The sequence below is a fragment of the Pteropus vampyrus genome, unplaced genomic scaffold (assembly GCF_000151845.1).
Source record: "Pteropus vampyrus isolate Shadow unplaced genomic scaffold, Pvam_2.0 Scaffold100, whole genome shotgun sequence".
NCBI lineage: Eukaryota > Metazoa > Chordata > Mammalia > Chiroptera > Pteropodidae > Pteropus > Pteropus vampyrus.
Genome location: NW_011888881.1, coordinates 2,193,333 through 2,205,188, shown reverse-complemented (window position 1 = coordinate 2,205,188; position 11,856 = coordinate 2,193,333). Strand labels below are relative to the sequence as shown.

At 59.3% G+C, this 11,856-nt stretch overlaps 1 protein-coding gene and 1 long non-coding RNA gene across 3 annotated transcripts in view; both read right to left on the bottom strand.

The window, feature by feature from the left end:
* Positions 1-11,856, bottom strand: part of POC1A (POC1 centriolar protein A) — a 62,038-nt gene that overhangs the window by 29,230 nt on the left and 20,952 nt on the right. For both annotated transcript variants that reach the window (XM_023533313.1, XM_011364644.2), the window contains exons 8-9: positions 9,580-9,648; positions 7,148-7,246 (exon numbers count right to left, since the gene is read on the bottom strand). In XM_023533313.1, coding sequence (XP_023389081.1) covers positions 7,148-7,246; positions 9,580-9,648 — 168 coding nt within the window. The remainder of the gene's footprint in view (positions 1-7,147; positions 7,247-9,579; positions 9,649-11,856) is intronic.
* Positions 22-7,133, bottom strand: LOC111742744. The gene is made up of 2 exons (XR_002781453.1): positions 2,217-7,133; positions 22-1,615 (listed from the first exon to the last, which is right to left on the bottom strand). It is a non-coding gene; the product is annotated as an uncharacterized LOC111742744 (long non-coding RNA).

Genomic DNA, 11,856 nt, shown 5'->3' with positions numbered 1-11,856 from the left:
GATCGATGAGAGTGTGGCAGCTATGGAACAAAAACGTCTTTACTGAGGATAAAATAATACGCCTGGGATTAAATACAAATATTCCAACTCTCCAGAAAGGACGTGGGGGAGACGAACGAAGTGAGGCCGGCAGAAGGAGGAAGCGTGGCGAACGGCACGTTCTCTCCACTTTCTGTGCTAGCTCGAAAATTTCCACAGCACAAGTATTTTTTGTGTTGTTTGATGATGATGATGATGATGATGATGATGATGATGATGATGACGATTATGACGATGATGATGATGATAGTAGCTCTTGGGTGACTGGAGTGAGCTGTGGAGTGTAGGCCAGGCAAGTGGGACCCCAGGAGGAAACTGAGGCACAAGGTCGCCCCCCCCCGCCCCCCCCGCCCCGCACTCGGCGTCCTGGCAGGAGGCAGATTTGTGTGGCTTCACGACTGCTCAGACCAGCCTTCGGCACTGCCACAGGGAAGGCTCCGAAGGCACTGAGAGCACCCCGTGAGCCTGCAGCAATGTCGGACCTTCAAAAAAGCTCATTTTAAGATAATCTCCATGGAAACCATCTATTCTGATTTTTTCCCATGGTAACCAATGAGAACATAAACACGCGCATTATCCAACACCCTTACACCGCATGGGCCATGCTGCCATCCAATCTGGAAACTCTTAGCTGCCAAGGGCTCTTCTGCATTGACCGTGAAAGCAAGCACTGAAACTCCCAGTCCAGGCGGGCAGACTCCACCACCCCACCGCCCAGTCGCCGTCCAGACCACCCTATGCCACCTGCCCTCGAACTGACCAACCAGGCCAGAAAGCGGCTTCCTTCATTTAGCCCGGGACCATCCAAAACGCCAAAGGAGCCACAGCCTGCTTCTAGCCTCGCACCCTCCACCCTGCTACCGGACGTGTGTCCATGGACCCCTGGTGTCCTGACCACACTGTGTTCCAGACACAAGCAGCGCGCCATGGGAGACCAGGGCGCCAGCCCTCCAGGGAGACGAACGAGGCCTGCGAATCGCCGACTCCAGCAGAGAGCGGCTGCCCCAGCGAGCAGAGTGCTCTGGGCGGGCGGAGTGGGAAGAATTCACAACCTGCCGGCCTCCTGGGAAGGCTGCATGGAGGAGGTGCCATCTGGAGAGGATGCGTGTAGCTCTTCTGGGGAACAGAGTATGGCCCAAAGAATCACAGCCAGGCTTAAGCAACTGTGTCTGTTTCCACTTGCGGATCGTTTCTTCCATTTTCGGGTTTCCGGGTTTGGAAGAGAAGCACAGAGGAGGAAGGGTGGGAGGGAGGGAGAGAGGAAGACTCAGGTGCCAGTGGCCTCGGTTCTTGCCCACCTCTCCGCTCTGCACCACGTCCAGGGCCTCTGCTGGCTCTTCTGTGGAGAAGGGACTGGTCAGCGTGGCCAGACTGGGCCGTAGACGCTTGTCATCACTGTGAGCCAAATGGCAGTGTCACAGCTGTGGCCCTAGGGCTGAAACTAAAGGCACTCCTGCCCGGGCCACGGTCCCTTGTAGCGAAGTGCCAGGGTGCCAGGACCCACTGTCCTGTGATTTGGGCTCATTTCCTCACGTGCAACTGTGGACTCTCCACTGGCCTTGAACCCAACGCCTGGCTGCCAGCGGGAAAGGAAAACCAAAACAGTTCTGAGATCCTCGAAAGAGACAACAGAGCTCTCGACAGTGTGTGTGGGTGCCCAGGCTCACGCACCAGGCATGCCCCAATCCACGCAGAGCTGGACGCGAGGGCCACCAGGCTTCGTGTGGACTCCAGATCAGGTGTGTCCATCTTCATGACACTGTGACTGTCTTAATACACCCGCCCCGGATTCCTGCGACTATGCCCGCTGTTGGTTTGTCCCCACGCAGGCCCTTCCTCCCTAAGAACCAGGCCACTCTCCTCTGGACAGGGACCTCTTGCCTGTGGAATGGATGGGAACTTCCCAGTGGCAGGAAACTTCCCAGGGAACTTCCCAGGGAACTTCCCAGTGGCAGGAAACCGTCGGCCCCTCGAAGGGGCAGCTCAGAGAAGGGAGTTCAACTCAGTCTCACCCCACAGCACATCCTCTGCCACCGTCACTTTCCGCAGGGCTGTGCCTGCTCTTGCGACCTGGGGCCACTTTCCGAAAGGTTCTGCAAAGAAAACCTTCACCCAGGGGTTTCAATATCGAGCCGCAAGCACCCAGACCACCTCAAGCTCAACCGTCAGAGACTCACCTGACGGCTTCCCTACAGGCCCGGCGGGTTCTGAAGGACGGGAGCTGACCGAGGCACCCACGTCTACGGGGCAAAAGACAGGAGCCAAGAACACTGAGGACAATGCAGGAGGCAGGTGGTCTACGAATTTAAGAACAGGTAACTGGATGGATGCAGTGGCACTAATGGATAGGACAGAAGCCAACGTGGCATGACAGGCCCAGCAGAGGATGCACTGGGTCCCGCCCTCCCGGTGACATCCCTGGCTAGAAATAAAAGCGTGCCTCTGCCCGCCCAGTTGTAAACAGAGCCCAGTGGGTGCCTTTGGGTTTAAAGAGCCCACACTTCCACGATGCCCAAGTGCCTGGGCATCCTCTGACTCATGCACTGTCAAGAGCCTCCTTGAATAGCCTTGAAAAATTTGAATCCAGAACTGAAGTCAAGAGGAGAGAAGAGAGGCTCCTCTAAGACATGTAAATCTGGGGTTCGCTCCTGCTCTAAACACCCACAAAGCCCTGTCTGCAAGGGTCCCCTCAAATCCACACTTCTCACTATGGAAAGCAAATGCCAGCCAAAAAATTTTTGTTGTCAGTAAGAGACCCAATTCCTTCATGTTCCCAAGTGAGAAAGCAAATCTACAAGGCGAGTGGAAACAGCCCTGTGCCCCGCCTTGACCCTATGACTCCTCAGGCCTGGAGACTGGGTGACAATACAGATCTTTAGCAACTGCCACCCAGGAACCCCCAGAATCTCAGCATGGGGCGAGATCCAGTGCCAAGACTCTCTGGGCCAGGAATTGGGCCCAAGAATCCCTAAGTCAAGCCTACCCCTATGCAGCACTCTAAAACAGAAATGTGAAGTGAGGGTGCAGGGGGTGGCTGGGCCTCCTCCCTCAGAACCAGCAGAACTGGTAAGAAGAAACGGGCCATCCTCAGGGAAGGCTGAGGGCTCGGGCAGGTGTGCCTGGCTAACCAGCCCCTTCTCCAGGGGACAGTCCCAGCACTGAAGCCCTCGGGGTCCCGGGCAGCTTTCTCAGAGGAGTCGAGCGGGTGGGGGAGGAGAACGGGCCCGTCCCCACCCACCTCATGGATTTGCTTTCACGTCTGGGAGCAAGGAGGACGTGGGTCTCTCATCAGGAAGCACACTGCTGTCTGCAAGGGTCTGAAACCCCCACCGGACCCCACGAGGACAGCCTGCAAGGCAGAGGCAACATGGAAAACGGCCGCGGGGAGACCGGCCCCTCTGCTGCCCGCCGGCCCTCACCCCACAGCCTGTGGCCGCACAGCCGCCCTGACGGGGCGGGGGCCCATCTTGCTCAGTCGGACAGAGGAAGGAAAAGGAACATTTTAAAACATTTTAAAGGAACATTTTAACATTTACAAAGATGGGTGAGTGCTTGCCATGTGCCAGGCACGGTTCCAAGCGCCTTTGGGCCTGTGCCACCTCGTGAGACCCCACCGAGGCGGACCTGGCATCTCCCCATTTGAGATGAGCGGAGAAAGGCCCTTGGCCCTAGAAGTCAAGGTTACTGTCTGTACTGGAGGGCAGCCAGCCCTGAGAACTCAGGAAGGGGGTTTTTGGTTTTACTGAATTACCTAGAATTCTGCATCCCTTCCCCGACCCCCAGCGCGACCTTCCTTCCCATTGCATAATGGGCTCAGAAATCTTCAGAGGGAGGGCAAGAATGACAGTAAGTCAGAATCAGTGCGTCTTGGCTATTCGAAGCGGTTTTAAAATGCTTCTGTGGTTGAGGTAGAAGTCAGTCCCATGGCAGCTGGGACCGGAGGAGCAGGTACCAAATTCAAGGTCAGCCACGACACAGTGGTCCTCGTGCTTCAGGGACAAAAGCACAGACAGCAGCACGGGGTGAGGCCGTGGAGGCGAGTGCAGAGTGCGAGATGACCACGGCTTCGGCGGGGAACAGAGCTAAACGCTAGACCACTGAAAACACCAGCACGAGCTCACGGGGCCCGCACAAGTCCCTTCGGGAGACGCGCATCTGCACGGAACCTTCCAGCATTCCTCCAGCCTTGCATCTTCCAACTCACCCTCAGCCCGGTGCGGGGGTCCTTTCCCTGCAGCCCTCCAGGCAGAGAAAGCTCCCCAGCCAGAGCCCGAAAATGCCTCCTCATCACAACTCGGCCAAGAATAGATGGAAAATGGAACCCATTATTCTCATTCCGAAGGGCTGGGAAATGGCTTTGCTTTTCAACATGAAACGTGCCTAAAAATAAGCTCTGAATTTGAAGCAGAGGTTGAAACAGCTGCGAGTGACCTGATCTCTCTTCGGAGTGGGCTCAGGGAAAGCCTTCATTCCAAGAGAGCTGAATGTCACCGTCAGAGCCGGGGTCCTCGGTAGGGGTTTCCAGGGCAGAGGGGCTGTGACGGGCTCACGGGGCTGCCCCCGCCCTGGGCTGCCCCTCCGGCTTTTAACTGCCACAAGCGAACAAGCACACGCTCAGGAACCGAAGACCCAGCAGCTGGGCGACGGGCTTCCTACGATCCCCGAACATCAGGTGTGACCCGTGGGCGTTAGGGCCAAGGCCCAGCGCTTACACGGAGCTGGGGGGCGGGACCACAGACTCGAGGGGCTGGGGCAGGGGCTCATGGGCTACCTGGGAAGCGCCAAAGCACTCACCAGCTACTGTCCCAGCACCAGGGGAGCCCGCGGGCGGGAAAGGCATGAACGCTCCAATCGTAAGGGACGAAAACCAAGAGGCCGAAGATCTTTTTTGATATTTACCACCAACTCTGGAGGACTCAAAAGTCTGACAAGCCAACACTCCCACAGAACGGGCTTGCGTTAGAAACCCAGGCTGACACCTGGACCACGGCTGCTGGGGTGGGGCTCCAGAGGGCTCACACGCCTGGGCAGCCGGAATGGCGGGTCCCCAGCGCCAACCCCATGCTCCTCCCTCCCATCCGGCAGCACCTCCATCAGCACCACCCCCCGCTCCACCAGCCTCCTCTCTGGCTGGCTCCCCGGACTGATGTTAATGCGGTGATTCTCACCTGGGGGCGATGCTGGCAGCAATGCCTGAAGACATCTTTGGTTGTCACAATTAGGGGATCAGGGATGCTACAGGCAGCTAGTAAGTAGAGGCCAGGGACACTCTACACCTCACATGCTCAGGACAGCCCCCCAACAAAGATTTATCCAGCGCAAAGGCTGATGGCGCCATGTCTCAGAGCCCCGAGCTACGGGGGGCAGTGTGAACAGAGCTGAGGCAGACTCATTGGACGCCTCCGCCTGGGCTCCCCGAGGAGCCGACACCCTAGCCAGCAGCGGACTCAGTCACCAGGCACCATCCCGGCGCCAGGAAGCCCGGGGCAGGACGGGCCGGGCCTCGTGCATCAGCCTTCCTCCCCCGGACCCCGGAGACCTGACCACTGAGCGGCGCCCACCGGCGGGCCCGCCTGCATCAGGAAGAGAAGCAGGTCGGGCACGGGGTGGTGGTCGCACAGCAACGTGGATGTACCTACTGCCATTGGACTGCACGCTGAAAAACGGGTAAAATGGTACATCCTACTTGACGTGGATAAAGCAAATAGCTCCCCCCCGGGGTCCTGCTGGCCTGGGAGCCCTGACTGCAGGAGGGTGCCGGCCACGAGGCGCGCATGTGCTGGCAAGGGGGCGCGCCTGGCCACCACCTCAGTCTCCAAGGGGCTTGTGACAAATCAAGAAAGGCCCTCAACAAAGGATGACTAGATTTAACAAGTCAAGTCACTCCTGGGTGGACAGATGAGGTGTATTCAGGTCCCACTGTGGAAATGGAGGCTTGGGAAGAGGGGGTGCTTTGCCTGGGACCACAAAGCCAGGGTTCAGAACCCAGCACCCACAGCCTTTCTCCCTACTGGAACCACACATGGGGACGCCCACCAGGCAGAGCTGTGGCCTGAGGCAGTACGGGAACAAATGGTTTAGCGCCTGCCCACCCCGCCCTGTCCTGCTGGCTTCCCCATCCCACGGCCTCTGCCCTAGATGACCAGGCCCCACACCCCACCTCTGAGCCAGGACTAACGGGACAAGAGGCAGCCTGTCCAAGTAATTCTCCTAATAACTCTAAGAAAAGGAGCACAGGGTTCTCCCCTTGCTAGGGACTACCAGCCATTCCCAAGAGGCAGGTGGCGGTACCCTCCCCTGGGATGGGGAGGTACAGGAGCGTGGAGATGGGGGGAGGAAGGGATCCTTCTGCTGGACTCAAATGCTGGATGGACTCCAGGCTTCCTGGCTCTATTCTCGGCCAGCCTCAACTCGCTGGGGGCCTTGGGCAAGCCGCTTCCTGTTGTTCAGGCCAGCTTCTGCGTGTGGGAGAGGCCGCACAGCCTCTGCGGGCCAGCGGGGCTCACACCCTTGGGGCTCCATGGCCTTGGCTTTAATGTTTATTTCAGCCAAAGCCGAATGCGACCTCAAAGAGACCTTATCAGTTATCAATTTTTCCCCCAAAAATATTTGCCAAAAATATAACGTTAACTGTTTTAATCGGGAATGCCGAATGCCCTTTGACCAACAAAGGTACTAAAAACGGTCTGTGGCTGAAGAGCTTCCTCTCCATGGTCTAAAGAAAAAGGAAGTGAGAGCAGCGGACAGGGGCCTTGGCCGCCCCAGCTGCGGCTCCGGGCCCACGCCCTCTAGGAACCCGGGGCCTGGCCCGAGACAGGTCCCTCCTTTCCTCAGGCCTCAGCCAAGCGGGAGCATGTGCCGTGGCGACACTGCCACCGAACGGAAGGCACGGAGCGCAGGCCCCGGCAGTCTCTGCTGGGAGAGCCTCCTCACGTAAAGCAAAGCACTGCAAGGGCCCAAGTAAGACTTGGCAAGCGACGAGGTCTTACTAGTGTCCCATCCCTGTGGCCAGCCCTCGCCTCCACCCCCCACCGTCTCAGCGCAGTGCTGCTCACGGTGACCCAGATCGCCAGCCACAGGGCTCAGACACGCGTGCCAGGCCACTCACCCGATTCCCGGAGGAGCCGGCCAGCATGGTGGGGGGCCTCTGAGCCTTCGTGAGTTCTCCAAAATCCGCGGCGTCGAAGTTACTCTTCCAAACCATCACCTGCCGAGACCAACAAGCACACAGGCTCAGGGAGAAAACTCACCAGCCCTTCACAGAGAAGACGGGCCTGAAGGCTGTCCCCAAAGCTCTGGGCCAGTGGCAGGATAGTGGTCCCCACCTGACACCCCGAGTCAACTCCAGGACCTGCCCCGCTTTCCCGGAGAGCAGGCTCTTTGGACAGGCCTTGAGAGAACCTGATGTGCCACTAGGATGGAATCACTGTGCGCCACCACTAGGCCTCCGCGCCTGCTGGTCCTCTCTCTCAGCTGGCCCAGGCCCCAGCTCCATGCAGCTGGCTCCTCAGGCTGGAGTGTCAGACAGGCCATCCCTGGCTGCCTGCGAATTCTCATCACAGCCCTCTATTTCCTTCACAGCATCAGAGTTGCTAGTTACTTAATCTTTGTCCCTTTTCCTCGTTTGTTAGTCTCCGCACTAACACAGAAGCTCCCGAGAGTGGGGTCCTGGCCTGTACACCGTGAGAAGTGGTTAGCAGGTGGACCCCAGCCCAGACCAGCTCGGAGCCAACATCCTGGCTCCGTCCCTTACTGTGTGGCTCTAGGCAAAGGACTCAACCTCTCTGTGCCACGGATCCCAGTCCCCACCTCCCAGGGCTGCCGTGCAGCCCACAGGAGACAGCTGGGCACAGACACTGGCACCCGGAAGAAGTCGGTAACGTGTCCTAGGCCAGATCCCACACTTCGCTGGAGGATCTTCACATCCCAAGGCTCCTCCAGCGGAAGCTGAGTGAGGCCCTGCTGGAGAGCATCGGCCACGTATGGCTGCGCCAGTCCAGGGCCACTTCCAGGACAGTAGGAACTGTGCAGCGTGGCCAGTGGTCAACCAAAAACCACGGTATCCACTTCGGATGAAAAGCCAACGTGCCCGGGGGCGCCCCCCGCCGGGACACAGCCACAGCCTGGTTCCTTGGGGGCCTCTCGCCACTCCCAGCAGCATCACCGGTCACTGCTCCCCGGGCGAGGGGCACCCAGGGGCTCCCATCTGTCCCCGCGACGAGCAGAATGTCGGCACACACCCTTGTTTACAGGGTCCTGTGTCACTGCTGAATTACTCTCAGCAGCAGACGGGCTGTCACGAGCGTGGGGAGGTGCTCAGACGTCACTCCAGAAGGCTCCAGAGCAGACTGCAGGAGGCGGCTGGGAGCTGCCAGCGGCGGCTGTCCGAGGACGGCCAGGGCAGGTGGAAGCCCACCTGGGCCATGTGACTTTCTTCACCCTGACTTTCTTTGTGGTGTGAATTTACCGCTCTAGATTCCCTCATCTCCCGAGCAATGAGCCAGGCCTCCGGGCCCAGAGGCGGCTCAGGGGCCCCGTGCCCGGTTAGTGCAGAAGCTGGCACAGGTACGGAAAGACGCCCGCCATCTCTACTCCAGGCAGTGCTGAAAGCACCCCCGCCCCACTTTCCTGGTAGAGACTCGACCAAAATCGGTCCACTGGGTTGGGGCTGGGCTCCCTGGGAGGCCAGTGGGACTCTCCTGGGCTGAGCAGTCAGAGCTGTGAAGCTGGGCATCAAGTAGAAGGACATTCTGGGTGGCTCACCAAGTCGAGGTGGCTCAGGATAGCCACCCTTCCTCTCTGGACAAACAGCACTGCACAGGAACCTGGAAGGAGATTTTTGGCGGGGGACTCTTCAACGCCCCCGAGACCCCCAGATGCCAGGCTCCGGGCCAGAGCCCAGAGGCAGGGTGCCCACCACGAGGTCATTGTTGCTTAGCAGTCCAGGCAGGAGGCACCAGGGCCAACGGGCGGAAAGCCTCAGCAGACAAAGTGACAAAGCGGAAAAAGACTGCCTCACACAGGTCCCCTCTCTGCAGCCTCAGAGTCTGAAAATGCTGAGCCCTGAACACAGCGCACAGGCGGGCGAGGGGAGGCCCCGGGCGGCCGTGGAGCCTGTTCCCTCACCCGCAGAATGGATGCCGGGCGCCCGCCCCTCTGGGCCGCCGTGAGCTCCAAATGAGGGACGAAGCTCTGGCCACACTGCCCACAGCGCCAGGCCTGCAGCAAGCACCTAAGACTTACCTAATTATTCATTTATGATCAGGAGAAAGAAGTTACTAAAAATCTTTAACTTTTTCATGTCAACGGTAGCCCAGACGCCCCCCCAGCCCACGCTGGTTTGAACAGTGAGCGTTTGGAGATGCTGTCCCAGGGGGAAGGGGCCCCGGGTCTGAGCACCCCCGCCCCGAGCTCCAGCCTTCACGGTCACTGAAAGCCACCAAGGACGCTGGGGAAACCCGGCCCGTGCCCAGGAAGCCTCGGCCTCCTGGTCTTTTCCGCTCAGTGTCGGGTGAGAGACCTCAGGCCATCGTCACTTACTTGTTCATCAGAACCTCCGGAAGCGAAATACTCTCCCGTTCTTGAAAAGGCAACAGTGGTGGCCGGACCCTAGCAGAACAAACGAAAAAGAACAAACACCCAAGGTCACTCCAGATTCTAAACGCACAGGAAACCAGGAGCTCCTGAGCGAACACAGCCATGGCGCGAAGCGCGAAGGACCCCGTTCGGCCCTTGGCCAAGGGATGTGCAGGTGCCCAGGCGCAAGCACCACCGCGGAGACCTCGGTGCCTGAGCACCACTGACAGGACAAAGGACAAGCCATGGGGTCATGGGTGGCCAGAGGAATGAGGACAGTCCACGCTGGCAGCCCTGCTGAGCCGGCATCACTGTCCCCACTTCCGAGAAGCCAGCGGTCAGAGAGGCGCACTGACGTGTCCCAGGCCCAGCACTGGGACCGGAACTAGGTCCCCCGACCCAGACCATGCTCTTCCTTACCCCGCCCTGCGCTGAACGGACAAGTGGAGCCCTAAGGAGAAGTCAGTGAGCAGAGGCGGGGCGCCTCAGTGACATCAGAGGCCAGAACTGGAGCAGGTAGGAGGATGGGGAGGGGGTCACCTGGACAGGTGCCTGGGCAGAGAAGCAACGCGACATGCCCTCAAATGTGCATGTCACTGTCCTTACGTTCAGGCCCTGGGACATTCTGGCTGCCAAGGTACGGAAGGTCCCACAATCATCAGAAGGGTGACGCCGGGCCTGTGCCAGGCCGGGCTCTGAGGGCCGGGGGGTGCATGCAGGCTTGGGGTGGGGGGCACTGCGCACCACCAGAACCGCCCCCTGCCCGCAGCCCTTCCAGTGGCAGTGCTGGCACCCCCGCAAGCCACACTGGGTAAGAGGTTCTCTCCCGGATGACGATGGCAGGCCACTGTCACAAAGACCACTCGGTCCCTCCAGAGCAGCAAGGGGAGCAGTGGGAGCCCCAGGTGCCCACACAGGTACGCCCAGCGGTGAGGCTGATGGAGGGGTGGGGGCCCGGACAACAGCAACACTGGGGAGCACCCTGCACTCGGTGCCAGAAGGGACCAGACAAGTTGTGGGCTGGAAAGGGGACCGAGGTCAGGCAGCAAGGCTGGCTTCTGCCTGCCCAGAGAGACAGACAGGCTGAGAGGTGCCCCCTCCAGCACACTGAGCGGGAGCGGAGATGTCTGCCCACACTTCCAGAACCTAGCCACGGCTCCCCACCTCTGAGGTGCCACGTGCAGTGCCGAAGAGAAGGCAAGAGCAGGCTGACCGACACCAAGCGCGTCGCCTGCGCTGGCCCCCGTGGCCCTCGGAGTGTGGTGTGCACGCTCGCCCCTCTTGAGGGGACAGGTCCGAGTGGACAGGGACACGCCTCCAGCCCGTGCCTCTCCCTGCCTTCTCGAGTGTGGGGCCCAGGGCGCTGGGAATCACAGCGCTGAGAGTCCCATGCAGCCATCAACGGACAAGTAAGATCCATTCTTATCGACAGGGACTAGACCCAGTCACACCAGTGAGCGTAAAATGCCAGGTGCAAAGCTGCACACACGGGGCCCGCGTGTGTGGCGGGGGCAGGTCATGTGCCATCCAAGTACCCTTCCAGGTGACAGTCACCGAGGCCTAACAAGCTTAACAAGACTTTATGGGGTGTGTGTGTGTTAACAATTTCAGGTGACTTTTGCTTGATTCTTGGAAGTCTTTGTAATTTCCCATACTTTGAATTTTTAACAAATATATGGCATTGCTACATTCATATAAAAACAAACAATAAAAAACATAACTATTTTCATTTTGATGAAAAACCAAAAGGGAAGAGAGAAAAGGGAAGGAAGCCGGGGCCTGAAGTGTCCGGAAAGCTGGGCCCTCTGCCTGACCAGAGCTGGCTGAGGAATGGCAGGTTTCCAAGAAGTCACAGCAACTAAGGAACCAAGCAAAAATTCGTGGGTCAGTCACCTTTCCTGCTGTCACTCAACCACTAGATGGCAAATTGGAGACAGGCGTTGGAGACCAAGCGGCACCAGCAGCGGCAGGACCAGCGCAGTGAGGCCGGTGGCCCGCGGCTGGGCAGGCGCCTCGGGTCGGGGCCCCGGTGCCGGGAGCCCTCCAAGCAAGATGTGCTGAACTCTGCCCAGGGGCCGAGTGCCGAGAGACTCTGGGGACAGCGTGAGGGACATCAAGCTATGAGGGAACTCTCAAGGGTGAGGCCCGCTAGGCGGGCTGCTCAGCTCCCACCCGGTGCCTCGGTGGTCCTGGAAAGAGGCCTCCCACGAAGGCTCCCGCCTGCCGGTCCATCAGGCCCCA